The following is a 22,751-nucleotide window of genomic DNA, read 5'->3' as shown; positions in this document are numbered from 1 at the left end:
GCTGAGGTCTGCATCCTGTGGCTGCCTCGCACCTGGAGGCGGGGCTGTTCCAGCCTGGGGACCCTGAGTGAGGCCATGGGGGTGCCGGCCACACTCTGAGCTGCACCCCCACCCCCACGGGAGGAGCTCGGAGCAAGGCCTGGGCCCAGCTGCCTACGGAATGGGGGTGACACCCCCCCTCGTGGCTTGTCTGGGGAAGCCAGGCCACCTGTGTGCACGCACTTCCAGACCCTGGCCCGTGACAGGTGAGGACGAGAGGCCGCCTCCATGGTGCTGCTTCCCAAAATGACCACGAATTACCTCCAAGCGCCCAGAAACGTGCCATTTTCCTCACGGCCGTCCTCCAGTTCGACGCAGTGCAGTCTACGTTCTAACCACACACTCCGCTGCCCACTGCCGGGCAGTGCAAGGGGCCCACAGACATCTCGCTCTTCCCCGAGTGGGCTCTGAGCCAGACAACACCCCGCGGGGAGAGACCCACGCATGCGCACACGCGACGCCCCAGTGCCGCGTCCAGGGCGGAGGGCGGCACCGTCTCCCAGTGCCTGGGGGGAGGAGTCCTTCCACGCTGTCTCCAGAGGGACACGCCAGGACACGCCGGGGTGGCAGCCTCACCCCCCCCGCCGCCCCCCGCCGGCTCTCAGTTCCAATGCACGGGCCGCACGGCACCTGGGTCACCGTGCACCAGCTCCTCCTCTGAGCAAACAGGGTGGCAGGGACAAACCCCCGCCCCCGCTGAGAAGGGGTTCTAGACTCGGGGTGAGAGCTGGCTTCCGTGTCCGGGGCCTGGGACTCCTGCTGGCCTTCCTCTCTGCCGCCGGCTGCACGGACGTCAGCAGCCGGCCCGGGCGCCCCGCACTGAATTGTGAAGCAGTCCCCTCCCCCATGTGCGGCCTCTGCCAAAGTCTTTTAGGGACGCAGGCCCACTGCCTGAAGCCCTCTTCTGGATCCTGCCGCGTCTGCTGAGAGACACGGTGGCAGCACGGGTGAACGAGGAGCTGGCTGCAGTGCAGTAGGGAGATTCCCCAAAAACACCGTCAGAGATGTAATTGAAAACCATTTTTAAAGCATTCTTTTTTGGCCAGGATGACTGAGGCTCAATCCACCTCCCTGAGGAACATGCCAGACAAAGGGGGGGGGGCGTGGCAGGCAGTCTCCCCAGGTCCCCCCGCCCCTACCCCCAACAGGCCCCTGCACCGAGGGCCGAGGGGCGCCGTCACCACCCCCGTGCCAACCTGTGGACGCACCTGTCTCTCCGAGTCCTACAGGCTGTCACAGAGATGTGCACCCAGGGACGGCAGAGGGCCGGCACGCTTCCCTGTGTCCCTCGGCCGGTGACGCGCACCGCCCCTCTCAGCAGCTGTCACCAGCGGAGCGGACGTCTGTGGACAACCGCCAACCGTGTGAGCCGCCACGCCTGGGGGAAACAGCAGGAGCGAGCGCTCCCCCCGGGGGGCGTCCATGTCCTGAGCACAGCACCAGGGCGGGCACGGACGGCTCCGGGGGCCTCCAGCAGGGCAGGCCCCAGTGGGCTCAGTGGAGACCGTGTGACGGGGACGCTGACTGAGAGGCTGTAACAACGAGTTCCCGCCGTGGTCTCCCCACCCCCTTTCCTGAAGCAAGAACGAAAACCTCCCTCAAGCCCAAGGTGGCCGAAATGAACTGCAGCACTGCGGACACACCCAGTCCCCTTGGCTGTGTGTGCCCGGGGGAAGGAGAGCGTGTCCAGGCCAGGCGCTTCTCGGCCCCACAGCCTCGTCCTGCAACAGCGTGGAGGCTGCAGACTCATCACAAAGCACTTATCGAGCTCTGGCCGGTGCAGCTCAGTTCCCCGGAGGGTCACTCCCGTAAACCAACGGGGCCAGGGTTCGAATCCTGGTCAGCACACCTGCTGAGAGTGCGGGGCCAGTGCCTGGTGGTCAGGGTGCATGTGAGAGGCAGCCGATGGATGTCTCTCTCCCTCTCACTCACTCTCTCCCCCACGCTCTCCGGAATCAGTCAGCAAGGCCTTGGTTGGGATTTTTTTTAAGCATTCAGGAAGCAGCTACTCAGATCGCTCCTACATCTAGAAACGAGGTGCTGGGGCTGCATCAGGAGAGCTTCACGCTGAGTAAGACTCATGCAGTCTCTGCCTTGAACGTATCTCTTCTAGAGAGAGAGCCCCAAACAGCCCCGTTTCTCCCGTGGGAGTGACTCAGTACTCTTTCAGTTTCTGGCACCGGCACGTCCTGCTGGACGGACAAGGCCGTGACCGGTAGGGACATGGAGTCAGGGCTGCCCAGTAGTGACCCTCTGGATTTCTGAGGTGGGCTGAATAACATGCGCCGCCCACCATGCCGGGAAACGAAGGGAGGGCATGAAGAGTTTGGGAACGCCACTCCAGCCGTGCGTCTGCACACGGCGAGGAGGGAAAGGGGCAGAGTGTGCACAGAGCCGACCAGGCGGAAGTGCACACGGCGTGAGCCTCAGGTGTGCAGTGCCCCCCGCCCCACCCGAGGGTGCGGCGCCCAGAAGATGCCAGCTGCTCCACAGGGGGCCCCTGCGGCGACAGGGCGGCCGTGGTGGACGGAGCAGCGACTCCCCCGCCCCGTCTCGTCCCAGGCGACAGTGCAGAAGGGGCTGCCCCACATTCGCAGCGGCCCCCCCCGTCCGACACCGTGCACAGAAACGCACTAGCAGGGGGCAGACCTGCGTGCAGGAGCCCAGCCCCAGGACTCGGGGAGGAAACCACAGGGTGCGTGTCCACGACCGGGGGCAGGAGGCGACGCCGAGGAAGTGAGCTTGAGAGCACGCACGGTGAAGCGGCAGGCCACAGACCGGACCGCGGAGACGCCACAGGGAAAGGGAAGGACACGCCACAGGCTGAGGAAACACGTCGGCAAGTCACGCACCCGGGGGAGGACCCGGACGCAGAATGTATCCAGTTTTCTCATGGCTCGATCACCGGACGCACAACCCGAGTGAAAGACGGGCAAGAGGTTCAGCCCAACGCCTCGCCTGAGAGGGCAAACCCACGGCCACTGAGCCCCGGAACACCGCTCGCCGCCGTCGGGGAGACGCAGAGCGGAGCCGCCACCCTGCCAGGCACCGCTGCACGGGCAGCACGGGGCTCCCATCGGAGAGGACGATGGCGCCAGGTCCTGGCGAGGCTCGGGAACCGCCGGAGCCGCCAGTGCGGCTCGTGGGAAGCAGGTCGCGCAGCCACTTTACAAACGTTTCCTAAAATACCGAACGCAAACCTCCGCCCGGACCAGCAGTCCTGCTTGCGGGAGAAACGAGGGCAGGTCCACGCAGAGACCTGTGCGTGGACGTTCCGAGCAGGGCTCTTCGGGACGTCCCCAAGGAGGCGGCAGGAAGCAGACAGAGAAGACGCACGGCTGTCCAAGCGCAGGGCTGGCACTTGGCCACGGGAAGGAGTGAGCACCACAGCACCAACCACAGCATCAACGGGCCGAGGAGCAACGACGCAGGCAGACACACGAGGCCACCTGCCGTCAGAGCCTCCTTACCTGGCGTGTCCAGAGGAGGTGAGTTCCTGCCGAGACGGGCAGTGGCTCGGTGACGACCCCGGCTGGAACGGGAGGTTCCTGCAGGTGACGGGCACGTTCTGAGACCGACTGTGAAGACGACGGTTGTGCCACGGGAACGACACTAAACACCATCGAAGGACACGCTTCAGACGTCATGTGAATTATGTCTCGAAGGCTGTTTGAGGAAACTGGGAGGACACAATCCGTTCCGAGAGTCTGTATGAATCCGCGACGCCAGCCAGTGTCCTCTGGGTGCCGGTCCCCGGGGCAGGTGGGCGCAGAGCCTGCCCGAGCAGCTCCTTGTCCGGAGAGTCGCCGCCACGTGGAAGGAGGGGGTCCAGGATCTTCTACATGGACCTCAGGAGGCTGGCTCTGTGACTGACCTTTAAGAAAATTTGGTCGAGAGAAATCAAAGGCCACCCCGACGGACGGCAGGTGACTGGGGCTGCTGCAGGGGGCTGAGCGTGCCTCCTGAGCGTGCCAGCACTTACCTCCTGAGCAGCTGCTCTCCGGCCGCCTGGCTCTGGCGCGTGGTGTTGCCCCAGCCCAGCGCCTCCGAGTCACGGGAGGACACCCGGCCCCCAGTGCGGGGCTGCGGGGCCAGGGCGTGTGCCCCCTGCCCTCTTGCTGGCCGACAGAACGGCCCCTCCGACCCCCTGCCCGCCCCAGCACTGGCGTCCCTCCCCCCTGCCCCCCACTGTGGCGCCCCCTCCACCCAGGAACACGGCCCTGCAGGGAACGGCCCCTGGTCAGGTCCCGGTGGCCCTCAGCTGACAGCCACGAAAAGACAATGCAACTGCGCTTTCCTAAAATAAACCATTTATTGAAAAAAGAACCTTTTCCTTAAACTGCACGAGTCTGCCTCCTGCGGGACAGACCCTCGGCGTGCCGCCGCCGCCGCCGCGGACGGGGAGCTTCACAGTGCACTCGACAGGCGGGAGGGGGCCGGGAGGCCGGGACGGCGGCACCGGCTCGGAGACCCGCGAGGCCCAAACACGGCGCCGACGTCCCTGGTCTCGGGGGTGACGGAAGCGGCGGTCCGTGTACAGTAGAAATGGCACTTAACACGCAGCTCGTTACCGCGGGGGCACCGCCACCGGGAGGCCCGCGCAGGCCACACCCACAGGAGCAGCAGGAGCCGTGAGCTGGCCACGCGTGCAGTCTTCAGGCCCGGACGGCGGGGGGCCCGCGCGGCTTCCCGGTGGGCGCCACGCACATGCTACACACAGCAGTGGTTGAGGGACTCCCCGCCGCTCCTGGCCCACAGCGGCCCGCCTCACTCCTCGTCCGTGCAGACCTGCGGGGAAGGCGGGCAGACCGGTGAGCACCCCGGCGCGTCCCGTGCCCCCCGCCCAGCGTCGGGTGCGCGGGGTGGGCTTCGCCGACACGAGGACACAAGGGCTCCAGCTGGTGCCGAGTCGCTGCCCCAGGAGGGACGGCAGAGAGCCCCGTGAGGGGGCACGTGGGCGGCAGCACGTCAGCGCGGACCGCGCACCTGCCTCTCAGTGCTGACCTGTGTTCCCACTGTGCGCGGACCCTGTATCTATCTGCCTCTCAGTGCCGACCTGCGTTCCCACTGAGCGCAAACTGCACATCTGCCTCTCGGTGCTGACCTGCATTCCCACTGCGCACAGACCGCGCATCTGCCTCTCAGTGCCAACCTGTGTTCCCACTGTGTGCAGACCGTGTATCTATCTGCTTTTCAGTGCAGACCTGCGTTCCCACTGTGCGCGGACCGTGTATCTATCTGCTTTTCAGTGCAGACCTGCGTTCCCACTGTGCGCAGACCGTGTATCTATCTGCTTTTCAGTGCAGACCTGCGTTCCCACTGTGCGCAGACCGTGTATCTATCTGCTTTTCAGTGCAGACCTGTGTTCCCACTGTGCGCAGACCGTGTATCTATCTGCTTTTCAGTGCAGACCTGCGTTCCCACCACGTGACCAGCCCTGCGTCAGGTCCAGGGGTGCCACCACCCCCAGGCCCCATCCCCCCCCCCAGGCGTGGGCTGCTCCCGGCCGCTAGTGTTCCCTCCATGGCCCCATCCTCCCTAAATGCCCTCCCAGCAACACCCTGTCCCCAAATCTGCACCCTGCCCCAATTCTCCCCAGTGCCAGCCCGAAGCACCCAAGACCCCGCTGGCACCCCCAGCAGCGGCCCCAAACCCACCTCATCTCTCTGACCCAGCTGTCAGCCAGCAGGCCTCTGCACCACAGTGACTTCCTGTCACCTGGTGACCCCGGCCAAGCGTCTGGGAACCAGCCGAGACTCCGCCCCTCCACTCACTTCACAGTGAGCTCTCACGGCCACTGACCTCCAAGGATCACCGGGGACCCACACCTGACCCCCACTCCCGCCCCGTCAGCTCCATCAGCAGCTCCCCGAGGGGCCTCCTGCCTCCGTCCGGAGTGACGGCTCCAGAACACCCTTCCATCGCATCCCGCTCCCGAGAGCTGCACTTCCTCTCGAGGCCCTGCCGCCTGCCCAGCCTCACCTTCCGCACTCCACCCGTCCCGCGCTCCGTCAGCGCCCACCCGTGGCACCCACGCCAGCTCCTGGGTGGTCTGACCCTGCACGGTGAGCCCTCCACGTGTCTCCCACTGTCGGCCTCCCCCCACCCGCTTCCTGATGGGGCTGACCCCTCCCAGAGAGCTCCCAGCGTGCTCTGGGGGAAGTGCCCCGGGCTCCCCTGACCCGACAACACAGCTCATGCACCACGACCCCAGCGCCCACCAAGCGCCCCGTCTCCATGGGCTCAGCGGTGGGGACCCGTGGTCCCCAGCCCTTACTCTCAGAGCAGAACCGGCTTCCCCGGGTCCATCCACTCGGCATTCCCTTCAGCTGGCCCGAGGGCCCCCCCAACTGCATGGATCAGGTCAGAGAACCACAGTGAACGTTTTCAGGGGGAAAAAGCCACGGACAAGACCCCCAGGCAGAAGTGAGTGCCCCCCCCCCCCCCCCCCGCTTTAGCTACGGTGCAGGCGCTGGACACTCGGACACTCGGGCCCCCAGACCTCCTCGAGCAGCCGCCCGCCACCGCACCTTGACGAAGGGGTGGTCGAGGAGCTGGCTGGCCGTCCACCGCGTCCCAGGCTCGCTCTCCAGGCAGTGGGACAGGAAGTCCTTCCCTTCCGGGCTCAGCCTGTCGGGGATGGGGGGCTTGTGCCCCATCCCCACCTTGTACATGATCTGGAAGTTGTGCTCGTACTCGTGCCAAGGCCTCTGAGGGGAGAGAGACACCAGTGGTAACTAACACTGCACGTCCATGAAGAGGCGCCTCCCCGAGCTCGCCCCGGGCATCCCGTCGCCCCGGGCATCCCAACGCCCCGGGCATCCCGACGCCAGGGGTGGGCAGACTCTGCCCCGAGGGCCCGAAGGGAAGCACCTCGGGCTTCAATCAGGGCTCGCGGTCTGGTCCCAGCTCTGCGGGTCTCCCGCCGCAGCGGGAGGGCGCCTCAGACCACTCTGACCGCGACCCAGTCAAGCTCTAAGTGCACGGCCAGCACGTGGCACGGCCAGCCCGCCCCGTGTGGGGTCAGGTCGGGCCAGCACTGCACAGATGCCGTCACCACACACACACACACACACACACAAACGCAGCAGGGACAGCGAGGTAGAAATGCCAATAAACCAACACTCAACAGCCATCTCCAGGGGCGTGGGGTACGCTGCCTTGCTGAGTAACGAGCACCACCTTCCGTTAGTGCAAAGCTTCACAAGGGTCGCAGGAATGACGAGGCTCGTGGGGAAGAGACCCAGGGCAGCACCCCGGTCTGAGCACCCTGGTCCTCGCACCCCTGTCCACCGGGACCCACGAGAACCTGTTCTCTCTCTGACGCCAGCCCGGCCGCAGTGACAGACCCCAAGGCCACCCCTGCAGGGGAGTGCTCACTGGGACGACACTAGCTGGCCCTCCCTGGGCACTGACAGGCCGTCTGCTTCCGCAGCTGCACATTACAGCTGCGTATTTAATTCCCGGTTCGTGCACCTATGAGGTTTCTAACGCTGTTTTGTAAATGATGCCACACACACACAAACAGCCTTTGCACACCTGTGTAACTGTTCACTAATCGTACCTTCATCAGAAGGTAAACTTTCAGACACGGTATCCCACAGGACAGGTCACTGCCTGCCGGTCCCCCTTCCCTGCCTCCCCCACACCCCCAGCAACCACGGGTCTTGCCCCGCCTCGGCCTCTCCTGGGAGGGGATCCTGCAGTGGGGGCTGCGCCGTCGGTGTGGGGGGGCCATTTCAGACGGCCTCCTCCACGCAGCACCCGCGCTCTGTGGGTCCCCCCTTGTTCTGCAGCTCAACGGGGCACGTTTTACCGCTGCGCAGCCCTCCCCTGTGCAGAGCGCCACCGTGTGGACACCCCCTGAAGGACAGCCTGGCTGCCTCCAATTCGGGGGGCAATCACGCATCCAGGTGATTCATTCGCCAGTTTTGGTGCAGACACAAGTTTTCAACTCCACGTTTCTCTTTGTAGCTGCTCGCTTTACTCCATGCTTTAATTCAAGCTTCGTGTCTTTACTCACTTTTCAGAGTTCTTTAAACGACACATCTCATAAATATCTAACTCCTTGTGGTCACCTGTCTCGTCCTGACTGTATTTCTGACAGGTCACATTTTTCATCCCTAGTCACGGTCCCCAGCAGCAGCCGTGCCCACAGCGTTTCTGATGATGAGAATCCCCCGTCACGCCCCGTGCACTCGGGTGCCTCCTGCAGTCCCGCCCCCGTGGGCTCTGCTCACCTTGCCCGTCACCATCTCTATGACCACACACCCCAGACTCCAGATGTCGGCCGCACGCCCGTGACCCTCGCCTTTCGCACGAGTGATGACTTCCGGAGCCATGTACGCTGTAAAAGTCACAGATGGGGGTGGGAGGGCTTGTCAGCACAGCACCCGTCAGAGCCGGGCAACCCCACACTCTCCACACAGACGAACAGCAGCACGTCCGGGGGGAGCTTTTTCCGAATCACATCATGGGGGGGAGACTGGAAAACAGGTATTTCACATCAGTTCCTTAAATGGACATTTCAGGGGCCCAATCATCTGCTGGAAGGGTTTTGAACGTGCAAACTTTCAGACAGACTGCATTCACAACGGAAACATAAACTTGACCTGCAAAGGAGGGTGTAGAAGTCTCCGACACTGAACAGTGAAAACATGGCGTCATTCTGACTGGGCTAGTTCGAGTAACCCAGCTGAGAAACGGAGTTTCTCTCGGCGGGGGGAAAAGGCAAGGCCGTCCCTCCCTCCTTGCGCTCTGGGGGAAAGTCAACCTCCCGGCCTGACCCGGGCCCCCAAGGGGGCTGCCTGGTGTCTGCAGACATGCGGGCACACGGCGGGTTCGAGCCGGACTGCCTGCAGGTCAGTGCCGACAGGAGGGGCAAAGGGGAGCCCGGCGCCCGGAGAGCAGTCGGCACAAGACAGACGCCGCCAGGGCCCACCTGCGGTCCCCAGGGTGCTGTTCACTTCGCCTGGCATGGTCTGCGCATTGTTCTTGAGCTTCACGGAGCACCCGAAGTCTCCCAGTTTGATGAGCCCCGAGGAGGTGAGGAAGATGTTGGCACCTAGTGAGGAGCGGGCAGCCGTGAGCCTCCGACGCCCCAGGCGGGCGCTCCGAAGTTCACACGGACGCCCCAGCGACAATCGGGCGACGCAGGGCTTCCCAGAGCTCGATGAACGAAACGCAAGGGTAAAGGATTTTAAGCTCACACTCACAAACGTTAACGCAAAGCAAACGAACTCTAACGTCAGTGCAGACTACGTGGACCAGCCTTTCTGAACTGAAACGCAGGCACAGATTCTGACGCTACGACCCAGAGGCTCTCCGAGACGCTGACACCCGCCCGCCAGCCCATGGTGGCGGCCCTTGGAGGGGAGCAAGACGCAGCGCGGTGGTGAGGACTGGCACTTGTCGCCCCTCAGCACCGCGCCGAGGCCCCACTGATTTTAGAACAGCTGGCGAGTGTCCTGTGACTGTCTCCCAGCTCGACGAGTGCATGCCTGCTGTGCCTACGCTCCACTGCGGTCTGAGGCTGCCGTGCACCGGGGCCGCCGTGCCTCTGCTGCAGCGCGCCGCCCTCCCAGGCCGCCGTGCACCGGGGCCGCCGTGCCTCTGCTGCCGCGCGCCGCCCTCCCACTGGGCTGCTCATCCCTGGTCCCCCACACCCCCGGGCACCTCCTTCGGAAAGCTGTGCTGAGCAGCCACACGAGGGGCTGTGCTTCCCGAGTTGGCCATCACGGCTCATGCTCCCAGCACAGGTGGGAGCGGCTAACCCCCCGGGGACCCCAGGGCCGGCCTGGTCATCTGGCGCACCCATGCACATCCTCGGCCACGCTGAATTAATGAGAGCGTCACAAGGACGCAAGGGAACGGACGTGATCCAAGGACTCGGAGGGATTCTCTTTACGGCCAATGCCACGAAGGTGCCACGAAGGTACCACTTCGTGACAACGGACGGCAGCTGAGTGTGGAGTCTGCGGGAGAACTGGAAACCGGCAACACCAGCACCTGGCTGAGAGCCAACCACGCAAACGCCAGAACGACCCCCGACAGCAGAGCGAGGTGGACGGAGGTGGGCAGCACGGCCAAGTGTGAGGCAGGTGCAGGGGCGGGGGTCGTCCTCACACCCAGGTGCCCCCGGGCTCTGCGGAAGGAAGCCAGCCCCGCCACGGGGTCTGCTGCCCGGCGGCGTCAGGCCGAGTCCCGAGGGGCAGGGAACGTGTTCGGGCAGGCCTCCGGCTGTGTGAGGGAATGGGATCCCCCAGTCAGAGGCCAATTGGAGACAAAAGTGAGCTGTTACTTTAATTACCCCCAAGACTCCCAGGCCCAGAGGTCAGGGCCACGGTGTGGGGGTGCTTAAGGCAAATGCACGCGGGGCAATTCCAAGGCAGAAGCACGGCTAATCCCCTCACGCCAAGAAGCGAGGACTCCAAAACCCCTCCCCCCACCTGTGGGAACCTGTCCGTCTAGAGCAGAATTCTATGCTGGGCGAGGCTGGTGACAACGAGCCACCTGAACCAGACAAGTGGCCACACAAGGAGATGCCCAGCAGGACTTCCTCCAGCACTTCTGACTCACGGCCACTTCGCACGCTCACGGCGTCCGTGCACAAACAGTGCGGTCCGTGCACGGGAAGGGACGCTCGGACCGTGACCGCCCGGTACACACGGGGCCCGCCGAGTCAGCCTGGGAGGCCACGCTCACCTCTGACCTCACCAGAGAGAGAGAGAGACAGGGCCGACCTGCTGCTCACAGGCGCACTCGGAGTGCCACGCGGTGTCTCCAGGCTGGCCCCTGGGGGCAGAGCCCGAGGCAGGCGCTTCCTGGGGGCGAGGCGCGGGGGGTTACCTTTGATGTCGCGGTGGACGATGCCGTGCTCGTGGAGCACGTTGATGGCCACGGTGATCTGCTTGGAGTACAGCCGGATGACGTGCTCCTGGAGGCCCAGCCTGGACACCTCCTCCAGCGTGCCCTCGTCGCAGTACTCCATGAAGATGTACATCTCCTCCTGCGGGCGACCGGGGCGACCGGGGCGGCCGCATGGTCACGCGCACGCCCAGCGCGGGCGCTGGGGGCGCCACGGGCCGTGCCCGCCGGGACCGCCTCTCCAGCGGGCGGCTGCCCTGCCGTCCTGACCCGGAGCTGCGCCCCCCCCCCCCCCCGAGGCGTCTCTGCCTCCCCCAGCGCTGGCCGCCGGCCTCCAAACTCCGGCCTGGGGCTGCACAGCAGGCCAGTGTCCACCCCCCTGTCCCCCCACAGTGGAGCCTGCCGTGGGGCCTCCCTCCACATGCAGCGGGCAGTGAGGGCCGGAACCCGTCCTGCCCACGCGAGAGTCTGAGGGTGAGGGCGGCCCCCATCACCAAAGTCACCAAAGCCACCAAAGCCCAAGTCCTCCCCCTCCCCCTGTGGTTCACCTCTGAGCCCGAGCGGGCCAGCGAGACGGACGGCCCAGTTCCCCCATCCCGCCGTGGTTCCCGAGCGCGCACACACACACACACACACACACACAAGCAGAAGCGGGCTCACTTCCCAGCACACTCGGCAGTGAGTGGCTCAGCCAGAGCCGGGAAAAGGGAGGAGGAGCGGGCGGGGCCTTCTGGAAGACCCTCTGCTGGGAGGGTGGGTGTCGGCACCCTGTGGTGTGGGGGAGCGGCCCCACCACCCCGCACACGTCAGGAAGGGCCCCTCCGGCCTCGAGGGGCAGGGCTGCGTGGCCCACAGAGGTCCTACAACTGGGCCAAGCTCCTCCGCAGGGGAGGGCCCCCCCCGACCGCTCGCTCGGAGCCTTACCCTGTGCAGCTCCACGCCAAAATACCGGACCAGGTTGGGGTGCTTGATGCCCTCGAATATCTTCAGCTCGTCCGCGGTCTCCTTGATGGTCTTATGGTCGTTCGGCTGGAACCGAATCTGTGAGAGGCAGACTGCTGGCTACTGCTGGCACCGTCTCACACTAGCACCGGGCCAGCGCTGACCACGAGGTGGCACGGCCGTCTCCAGACACGGGCCCCGCGCCTGCTGCCGGCGTGTCTGCGCCTCGGCTCCCAGATGTCCTGTCCCCTGTGCTTTCAAGCGAATCAGGCAGGCCCCACCTTAGAGTGTTGGGTGAGGCCACAGCTAGCGGGACCCTTTCACAACTGCACCCTGAATCAGCACACACGCTGCACGTCCAGGAAGCAGTCGCCGCCGTTCAGGTTCGTGGCAGGACGACGAGCCGAGACGGGATGCTGCCCCGGAAGCTGGCCACCGGGAGGCCGGAGGGAGGCCGTAAAGGCGGGGGGGAGGTGCCAGGCAGGGCCCACGAGAAGCACCGCAGGCGCCCGGGGCACAGGGCGTCAGCCGGGTGCCGGGTGTCTGCTGTGTGCGGAGCTGCCGGGGGCACAGCAGCGCCTGCTCCCTGTCCCCCACTTCTGAGCCTCAAGGCACCTCCCCCTCAGCGACACCAGCCCTGGTGTCCACGCCGGGCCTTCCCCAGGCTTCCCCCGCTCGTCCCACTCCAACTCCAGCTATGGACACGCTGCTGTCTCTGAAGTGGGTCACAAATGTCCCCGGAAGATGCCACCCTCCGCATCCCGCAGGCCTTCCCCCAGCTCCACCTCTGTCTCCCTCTCCACGGTGCTGACCACACCCGCAGGGAGGGGGGCCCCTTGGGTTCCCGGCCCCTTCCTCTCCCAGCCCCGCAGCACACACGCTGAAGAGCAGCCTCACAGGGCTCCCTGCAGTGCTGAAGCACACGCCCGGGCGGTGGCTCAGCTGGTTAGAGCACCGCCCCGCCCCGATGCACCGAGGCTGCAGTTCAATCCCCAGTCGGAGTACGCACAAGAATCAATCAGCGGATGCATAAGTAATTGGAAGAACAGACTGATAGTTCTTTCTCTTTCTTATAAACCAATAAAAAAAATTCTGTGCTGGCAAAAAAAAAAAAAAGGTGCTGCAGCAGCCCTGTGCCCGAGACCCTCGTTACCACCGGCGGCTCTCCCGGCCCTGCTCCCGCTCACCTCCTTCATGGCCATCAGCTCGCCCGTGTCCACGCTGATGCAGGTGTAGACCTTCCCGTACTGCCCCTCGCCTGTGAACAGACACAGACACACATGCATACAGTTACCACGCCGGGCCGCCATGACTCGCGCCGTGTGTGCTCGCCCTCCTCCTTCCAGAGCTGCCCTCCTGCTCTGTGATCGTGCTCGCGGAGACTCACTGCTCAAGACCCACGCCTTTCCGCGCGCTCCCTAGTACCCGAGTCTCAGGCCCTCCCCCTTCGCTGTAGATGCGCGTAAACAGAGCAGGAGTGACTCCGGGAAGTCCCCAAAGAGGTGTGCGGGTGAACACGAGGCCTCCTGGCGTACGCTTCACAGCCCCCGTGGCCCTGGAGGAGGCCTGGGCCAGGAGGGTGGGGGGCAGGGGAGGGGGGAGGTGGGCAGGGGGTGGGCAAAGGGAGTGGCCAGGAGGAAGCTTGGCCACCACCTAGCTGCACCTCACTGCTTCGGGCCCCGGAGTGTGTGAGGTGGAGAGTCTACTGACACACCTTCGGGGACGTTAATTAAGGGGGCAGATGGCTGAGTAAGACAGATGACAACACAATCAAGAAGCGCTTGACTGCTTCCAGCATTTTGTGCTCTGAGAGCAGGCTCCGGCTTCCCGAGGCTCGCAGAGCCCCGCCTCACAGCCGCTCTGCCTCCCCAGGCCCCGCTGCTCCAAAGGTAAGCAAGTGCACGTAGGCGGGGGAGGCTCCCTCTCGCCCCCAGTCCACCACCCGTGTTCCGTGTCTCACAGGACTCGGGCTGGGCCGTGTTTCAGAAAGACCGTCCTGTCTCCACCTGCACCTGGTTTCTCTTCAGCACGTGCTCATGGGGAGAAGATGCAGGAGCTCGGACTCAGCAAACGGGCACAATTTATGTGGCTGCCCAGGGCACCTTCTGGAGGCATCGAGTCAAACTATTCAATTCAATGAACATTTAAAGGTCTCACTCTAAAATCTCCCTTTGTGCGCCCTCAGAACACAGCTCACACAGGAAGCAAACAAACAGCAGCCGCGAAAGCCCTGAACCCTCTGCAACTCGTGGCGGGGGAGGGGGGGGTGGGTTCTGCCACACGTTTACGAGAGCAGGTCCAGCGACATCACCCTCAACCTAGAGAAGCGCAGCTGCCGCTGCTTCTCAGAGCCGGTGTGTGCGCCCCGCGCCTCGGCGGCCTTACCGATCTTGTTTCCTCTCTGCCACTTGAAGGTCACCTTCCTCAGGCCAACGTGCATGACGTTATCGTAAGACTTGGGGGTGTCGCACACTTGACCGATGATGTTCTTTCTCCTCATTTCCCGATACCGCTTTTCCTCGAACAGCCGGACCGACTTCTGGATGGCCTCCATGGGCCCTTGTCTGGAAGCGGAATCTGCGGGGAGAAGTGCGAACCCGGTGGTCCTGGCCGCCGTCGGCCGGCCAGCTTCCAGCGACACCGGCAGCGGCACTCGCAGCACGCCCTCGCAGCAACGCTGGCATGGCCTGCTCAGGCGTGTCGCGGGTGAATCGCAGCCCACTGCAGTCCAACGGCCCCGGAACGCACCCTGCACCGCACAGGTGCGCCCCGCACTGCACAGGCTGGTGCGGGCAGACTCCAGCGCCCCCTTCCCCGAGGCTGCGGCCGGGCTGCCCAGCCTCTCTTCTCTCCAGTCCCTCGCGTCGGCGGGATTCCCTTACTGAAATGGGAAATCTGACCCTGGGACCTCCGTGCCCTTCCCATGGGTCGTGAGGTCCTGCCCAGCGGGACCCCGGTCCCCTGTCCCAGCTCACTGTGGCCAAGCCGCTCCCTTCTCTCCCCTGCGTGGGCTCTGAGCCAGTCACGCTGGAAGGCTCTCGGGGGCACACCACGCCGGTTCTCGCCTCCAGGCCTCCGTCCCCACTCTTCCGTTTGCCTGAACTACCGGCCCCCCATCCCGGGGCTGGTGAGGTCAGCCCACCCTGTGGCAGCTGCGCAGAAACAGGGCGCCTCTCCCAGGAAGCCCTCCCCGAGGAACAGGCGACTCGGGGCGACAGCTCTGGCACCAGAGGCCTCGAGTAAACCCCGGCCCCACCACGTGGCTGTCCGTGGCTGCATCAGCCCCTTCCTTTGACCCCGGCCTCAGCCTGCTCTCTCACCGCCTCCCACATGGCTGCACTTCTCCCACTGACCTCCCCCCCGCCCCCATTCAGGCGCCCCCCTCCCTCCTCCCCACACCCGGGACACACCAACTGCTCGAGAGCCTTCAGAGGGGGCGCCCCCTCAGGGACAGGCCCGCCACGCGGCCCGTCACTGCGGACCAGCCGAAATTGGGCCTCGTCACACCCCTGCGATCTCGCCTCACTGCCGCCTGCACTCTCTGACCCCCTCGGGCCAGGCCAGTCTTCAGTCCCTGGGTCTCCTCCACGTGTCCCTCCTTCCGTCACTCCTTCCTGGGCCAGCTCCGGCCCCCAGGGCACCCCTCCTGAGCGCTCCAGCCATGGCGGACAACTATTCCTCCAACCAGTCACACACACCTCACAGGGGTGTGCTGGTGGGAAGAGGACTGGCCTGGGGCACAGCGTGGGACGCTCTAGTCCCTGTCACCGCCACCACGGCCAACCGACCTGCCCTCTCGGAAACTCTATCACTCGGGGACAGAAGCGAGGTCTCTTCTGCCCACCGATCAGGACGCTGTGGTGACAAGTGCGCGGACGCATGCGATGGGTCATCCAGGACCAGACCAGGGGTTTTCCTGCTAGTTATTCTTTCGGTGAACAGTGACCGATCACCTACTTCGTAAGATAAATGTTCTCTCTCAACCTCTTAGCCTAAAAAATGAAGTCATTCATATGGTAAACACATTCCTACTGTGTACAAAGCATTGTGCTGAGGGTGCTGCCGCCCAAGGTGACATATAAAATCAACGGTCTCGGCACTGAGAAAACACAGACGAGCAAAGCACGTTCCTGACCCCCAGGAGCCTGTGACTTGTTGTAAGACACAGGAGGCGCACGTGGACGCAGCCCGTCCAGAGCTCGAGGCCAGATGCGTGAAGGAGAGAGAGCAGGGGCCGCCAGCGGGGCTCGGACCCCCACAGCGGGAGCGTGTGTTCTCCGACCCCCCACCCCACCCCCTGCACGCAGGCGTCCCAGGCCCAGCGCACCCTCTTACCCTTCGTCTGGCTGATGAGCGTCCGCAGCTCCCAGCTCCTTCGCGCTGACCCGCCGCCATCGCCCTTTGGAAATGCTGGTTCTGCGGAAAGTGTTTTTCGTACATGTTACTGCTAATAAAACGAACGCGCTTATTTCACTGAGAGCAGGACTGAACCAGCGAGCAGCCACAATGAGCTACCACCGGCCTGTCCTCTCTGCCGACTGACTCCAGTTTGGTGGGAGTGTGAGAAGCTGTCTCACCAGCCAATCCCAGCATATCGCACCCAACTAAGAGGCTGTCTGTGGGGTAACAGAACTCTAATTACTGACAAACTTGCGCAAGTAACAAACACGCTACGGCACAGGAACAGGCTGACCTGGGGACCACACGTGTGCGGTCCTGCCCAGGCGCCTGCGGTGACAGCGCGGGCCACCGTGAGTCCTGGGCAGAGACGCTTTGGTCTGCGTAATAACGAGACCACAGCAGAGCATCCACAAACAGAGTCGATTTTCGGTTTGTGAAGTGAACAAGAACGCCTGGTCACCGGAACATCACGAGTAATGGCCTTTTAAAAGCAACGAGGGGAGGCCTAGCAAGCCACACACAGCCAAGAGGCGCCTGCACCAACAGCTGACGGGCTCAGCCCCCCTCGCCCCGCCTGCACACGTCACGAGTCGTTCAGGGCAGCGCAGGGGGGCCAGGGGCCGCCCTCACCACTCACCGTCTCGCTCCTCCGTGGGGCTGGAGTGCCGGCTCAGGGACCGGAACTGCAGCTCGGCCGCGATGGAGGCCAGCCGGTCGTTCTCGGGGACGCTGGAACCCCTGTGGCGGCAGCGGCAGAAGCGGAGCTGTCAGTTCCCTGGGGCACGGGGTGGCTCTCCGCTGAGCACGAGCGGGTCCCGGGGGGCAGCTGGCCCCCGTGGGTGGAGGACAGCACGAAGGACAGCCCAGAGACTCACTCGCTCAAAACCAGCGGGGCTGCCTCTGGGAGGCCCCCCCGGGAGTTCAGGAGGAGGACAGCTGTGTTTTTGTGCCTCCCCAGCCAACCCAGGAAAACCTGACTGCGTAACCCACGGTTTCGTGTTAAAAACAACCAAAACCAAAGCCGAACTGTGCTTACGGAAGTGCTGGCGTGTGTGTGTGGGGAGTTCCATAGCTTCGGCCCAGGGGGGAGAAAAATAGCTAAATCCGGTTAACATTACAATGACCATCAGATTATACTTATGACCTTAAATCTTAGGGTGCTGAGATCACTACAGGACCCGAAAGACCTCAAGCCTCTCGGTGAGAAAGCAGAAGGGCAGACCGAACAGCTTCTCAAGCAGCAGCCAAGCAAAAGTGCAGGAGAGCAGGAAGCTTAGCACGTACAGGACAATCAATTCGCTGCTTTTCCAGAATACAAGTTCGAAGTCAACCGTTCAGCAATCCAGGATGAATCCATAAAGAGCAAGACCCAAAATTAAGTAAGGGAGGCGTTAAAAATTATAACACAAATCATCCAAAATGCACACGGCTCTGGTTCACGGACGAGTCTGGTGCGAGGTTTCCGATCGGACGCCTCACCATATGAAATATGGTACCATTTGCGCTCCTTCCCGCCGCCCACGGGGCAGGGCTCGGGCCCCACGGCCTCAGGCGCGGACAGGCTGCGGCCACGCGGTGCCTCTGACCTCCCTGACCCTCAGATCCAGGACACTGCCTGCTACGTCTGCGACGGGGGGCATTCTCCACCACCGTGCCAAGAAAGGCTTGGCACCATTTCGTGGGAAAGTCCCTGATGCCAGCGTGGAGAGAGACACACTTTCTGCCCCTAGCCCTGTGGCAGACGGGGGCTACGGAAGAGTCACTCCACGCCTGTTTCCTCTCCTTCCCAGAGACAACACGAATCCACGCCCTCAGAGATCTTTGCCAGGACAAAAGGCAAGAAGTATATTTAAACGAAGCTGTGTGCTGGCGAGCTTTTAATAACTACCCTCGGGGGGTGGGTGCAAGAATGGTTGTTGAGTTTGACAATTTCTGGGGTGTAACAATCGGCTTGCAAAATTCCTAAAAAATTAACAATTGGCTCTTGCCAACCAGTAAGAACCAGCTCCAGCAAGCAGAGCTCGGCCGAAAAGGCTTCACACACAGTAAGGGAACTGAAGCTCAGACCATTCCCCGAGTCAGAGCCAATCAAACGGAGCTAGTGATGGGCTGCGGTGGGGCAGAGCACAGTCCTGCCGTGGCTGCGTCTGTCAGGCAGGCAGGGGCTGTGCACAGATGCAGTGTGGGGGGGGGGGCAGGGACCCCAGCCAACTGGGGGAGTCGTGGGCATCGCCCCGCCTCCTCACAGCCCAGTCACCAACCGGGGCCACATGGGGACTCTGCCCCCGGGGTGCATGGCCTCCTCAGGCCCACCCGACAGGCGCCCCGGAAGGGGGCTCAGGTGCGGTGAACTGAGCCCACGCGAGGCTTGAATGCAGGAGCGCGACTCGGCCTCGGGCCGCGCACGGCTCCCCGTGGCGCTGCTGTGTCGTCTACGTCGTGGATGCACTGCCATAACAGGTACAAACCCCGTCCCTTTGTTAAAACAGGCCTGCAAGGCGGCATGCTGTGATGGCAGTAAAACTTCTAACTCTCAAGGACCACCCCAAGGACGCACACATTCATGACGAAGAACACATGTGAAACACTACACATGTGACGCTGAGAACCTGCCAGGCCAGGCCCCAGTCACCCCAGTCTCACACCACCGCCACCGCCGCCTGCACTCGCGCCTGAGACCGCAGCTCGCTGGCCTTCGGAGCCCAGGACGGCCTCCCTGCCCTGGCTCCAGGGGAATCTCGTGTGGACCCACACACACGCGGCAGGCGCCGTGGTCCCCGAGCATGTGCCCCTCAGCCAGGCGGCATGTCCCGGGGGTCACCCCCCCCCCCCCCCGTGTTGCACTCATAAGTGGGACAGGTCCAGTGAGCCCACAGGGACACGGAAGCATGTGGGATCACAGGCCAGAACATGCTCTACACATAAAAAAAAAAGAGGGTAAAGGGGCAGTTTTTTTTAAAGTTAACTGTTATTTTTTTTAGTTGAATGCTTAAGCTGTAAAATACATTGGTATTTTTTAAGTCACAGACATTTATCACCAAAAACAAGGAGTATTAGTTATTTAATGAGAAAAGTGGAAATGCTTGCAGACATTTTAGACTGCGTGAGACAAGTGTGAAAACAGTTTAGTCCGTTTTAAACTCTGGACTCGGCGTCCCCTTCCACCAACGCCACACTGCTGCCTGCTCCGACTGGGTCCCCCACCAGAACTGCCGTTGGAGCCCACCACCGCCCTGCCTGGAGGCTGAGGACAGAGCCCTCCGCCAGCTGGAAGGGCAGGATTAAGAGCGGCCGGGTGTCCCTGAGAGTAAGTGTAGGCGACCTCGATGAAACATCCTGGCAAAAAGCGGGGGAACCCGGAAACCCGCCCCGACCAACACAGCAGACTTCCTGGCCGGCCCTGCGGGTCTCGACCTGCTCTCCCTGAGACACAAGCCCTGGGAGCTCACCTTCCACTGGACCAACCCCTTCTGGTCACACTGGTGGGAACCCGCCCGGTTCCCACGGAAACGGCTGGAAAAAACAGTGCTCCTGACGGCAGGGCGCAGAAGGCGCCTCTGGACCGTGGGGAAGGCACGGTCTGCCGAGCTCCCCGCACTCGCGGGCTGGGGCCAGCCCTCCCCGACACTCTCCCCAGAGGGTCGTTACTGGCGGAGACCTAGTCCTGTTGGGTCCATCAGCTTCAAAGCAATACTAAAACCAGGCAGATTATCAACACGTGCCGGCCGCCCCAGAGCCGAGGGGCCGCGCCCCAAGGGGGAGAAACCCCGCCTCCGTGTCCCGGGACACGCCCCGGAGCCGCGGTCACCGCGGAGGCGCACGCGAGGGGCAAGGGGCAGGACACCGGCGGGGTGAGGCTACCTGGCGTCATGGGCACTGCCGGCGGGTTTGGGTGGCACAGAGTCGCCGCCGGGGGCGCCGTGGCTCCGCGCGTCCGAGGGCACGCTCCGAGTGCTACGGCGAGAAGGAGAGCTTCAGGCACACAGACGGCGGGAGGGGGCGGGCTCGCAGACGGGTTTCAGTGAGAGATAAAACAGGGCAAGTGAAAAGCACCTTAAAACACGACATGTAAACTGTTCACTGAGATTCAGGTCTAGGCTGGAAAAATCATTTTTAAGAAACACCTAATTTGAAACTCATTGTTTTAAAAATAGCTGTGGTCTTTCCTAGCAAACACCGCTGAGTAAAACTGACTTTTACAAAGTGGTAATCCGGGGGAGAGAAGGCGCCCCCTACGATAGGACGCAGAAATGCCGCCACGCTCAGGGCCCGTGCTCCAAAGGCACCAGGGCCTCTGCACTCCCTTCAGGAGCCGACTCGTGGTCACAGACACACGCAGAGGCGCCAGGAAAGACTGGAAAGGCCGTCCCGGCCTCTGCCACGTCTTCTAAACGGGCGCTCAGCACTGTTTCCCAGACGCTCACTGCACTGCGCACGCCCGCGTGCGCTTCTCTGAGGCCATTTTCAAAGAAAGGAAGAGGAGTACTCTGAGGCTGGAAAGCATTTAGCAGCCTGAGGCGATACACAAGCCGAGACACGAGGTTATCCTGAAAGGCGCGAGTCGGGTTTAGGCTGGCACGCCTTGTTCTCTTGCAGTTAGGGCGCTGCGGTCTGTCTTCAGGATAACACGGACACGCGCTTTCACACGGCGTGAGAGTCGGGGCACGGAGAAGCAGTGGCCAGAGCAAGCGCCCAGCAGGCTCCGAGGTCCGGCATGCGCGTCAGAGGGGTCCCCAGCGCCAGCGCCAGGGGGAGCACCAAATACCTGAACCCCTCCGGGGCGGGGATGATGAGATGGGGGTTGGGAGGGTCGCTGTGGCACCGCGGCACCTTCACGGGGCGGGGGCTGTTCCGATGGATGGCTGTCGGTGAAAACGGCAACAAACAAAACTCGTTAGAGGGTCACTAGGAAACGGCCAAACCAGGCGATCACATACAAACGAGACGTGACTTAGTTCTGCTGGTGACCACAACAAGCCTTTTCCATAAGAAAACCATATGACACGTGCCAACACCGTGGAAAACGTCACCTTTCAGTTACGTTGCACGTTCACCCTTTTCTCCGTCAAAACCAGCTGTGTGAGTCCCAGGGTGCAACGCACACAACAGACAACGGGACCCCTTTCAGGGACGGCCCACGGCGTGGCCGTCTCTGAAGCAGAGACGGCGTGGTGCCCACCGAGAGGCAGGAGCGCCTATCCACATGGGCACAGAGTCTGGGGGATGGGGGGGGGACCAGGGGAGGGGACAGGCCACAGGCCCTGGGCTGGGGAGGGGTCACTGTCACTTTCCTGAGAGCGAGGACTCCTATTTCATTCCTTTAGACCAAACCAGGAGGATGGGGCACAGTTTGAATAGGCTATTTCCTTTCCAGAACATGTTTCCATCCTCTCTTCCTTTAAACAGTCAGGTAGAAGGTAAATATGGATAAAATCTAAGACAAAACTTTAGAAAGTGACCTCACTGGTAGTTACAAAACTGCTGACAACAGCACTGGCCAACAACCGAGTGGGACCAGTAATGGACACGTGTGACCTTTGGTCTGTTTCTCCCCAGCACGGCATCCCTGTTTTCAGCCTCGTTCGCACCTCCTTAGTTTTCTTAAATGTCCTGTGCTCTCTTCCCATGCAGACAATTTTAGTCTGCATGTTTCATTCTAAATGCTGTATCCGAATTGGAAACATTTCCTTCTTCATGTTTTTTATTGGATTCTGATAACATTACAACACAAGAAAGACAGAGGACCCCCAAAATGGAGCAATCTGAAAGGAAAACTTGCAAAAAAAATGAAGCAATTATTTTAAAAAATTTAGGAAATCTTCACCCCTGGCTCATTACCTCAACTAGTACAATAATAAAGGGAAAAAATCCAATGATAACAAAGGTAAAAAGGAAAAGCAATAAATATAATTGGGTGCGGATGGTGGCTTCTTTAATTCAGCAAACACACTGGTAACCAGCGAATAATTAATACAAAATTTTCCCGTGCAGGTAAAAGTCTGTTAAAATACATGCACACAAGTTCAACATTCTCCACAGGTGCAACAAAACACTTGAGAGTATGTACATCTAACTGTTACAAAAGTGTGATACCTCATCAAAAGAAAATGCAAACGGCCAACAAACCCAGAATATTCCCTAGCGGTGAGTACTTGTTACAGAGATATTCTTCAGGGAAAAACTAACAGGACGAACGTCCACGAGGAAGCAGGGAAAGAACCGCGGCAGGGCCCCCGGAGCAGACGCAAGGCAGCCACCGAAGAGAAAGGACCGGACCCACACCTGGTGACCCAGGGGATCCACAACTGTCAGGTAAGAAAAGCAAAAGATGGATAGTCAACTCGATCCAATTTTTATACAGTGAACGGCAGGAAAACCACCCTACAAGGGCCGTGTGATCATATGGGCAGAAAGGGAGGGCGGAGCGGCCGTGTCATTAAATCCTAGGGCACCCGGAACAGGAGGAGCTTACGCTGCAGGCTGTTACCCTCAGCAGCACGGGC

At 62.2% G+C, this 22,751-nt stretch overlaps 1 protein-coding gene across 2 annotated transcripts in view; it reads right to left on the bottom strand.

Moving 5' to 3' along the window:
* Positions 1–4,332: 4,332 nt before the first annotated feature.
* The window catches only part of MAP3K4 (mitogen-activated protein kinase kinase kinase 4), a 79,915-nt gene continuing 61,496 nt past the window's right edge, over positions 4,333–22,751 (bottom strand). Inside the window, exons 16-27 of one of the 2 annotated variants that reach the window (XM_036024954.1) lie at positions 21,014–21,110; positions 20,110–20,202; positions 16,886–16,986; positions 16,183–16,263; positions 14,233–14,424; positions 13,035–13,105; positions 11,830–11,946; positions 10,888–11,047; positions 8,981–9,103; positions 8,280–8,386; positions 6,570–6,749; positions 4,333–4,827 (exon numbers count right to left, since the gene is read on the bottom strand). In XM_036024954.1, coding sequence (XP_035880847.1) covers positions 4,807–4,827; positions 6,570–6,749; positions 8,280–8,386; positions 8,981–9,103; positions 10,888–11,047; positions 11,830–11,946; positions 13,035–13,105; positions 14,233–14,424; positions 16,183–16,263; positions 16,886–16,986; positions 20,110–20,202; positions 21,014–21,110 — 1,343 coding nt within the window. In that variant the 3' untranslated portion in view covers positions 4,333–4,806. The remainder of the gene's footprint in view (positions 4,828–6,569; positions 6,750–8,279; positions 8,387–8,980; positions 9,104–10,887; positions 11,048–11,829; positions 11,947–13,034; positions 13,106–14,232; positions 14,425–16,182; positions 16,264–16,885; positions 16,987–20,109; positions 20,203–21,013; positions 21,111–22,751) is intronic. The other variant, XM_036024955.1, reaches the window with a different exon arrangement.

Source organism: Phyllostomus discolor, chromosome 4 (assembly GCF_004126475.2).
Source record: "Phyllostomus discolor isolate MPI-MPIP mPhyDis1 chromosome 4, mPhyDis1.pri.v3, whole genome shotgun sequence".
NCBI lineage: Eukaryota > Metazoa > Chordata > Mammalia > Chiroptera > Phyllostomidae > Phyllostomus > Phyllostomus discolor.
This window is presented reverse-complemented; position numbering and strand designations above follow the sequence as displayed.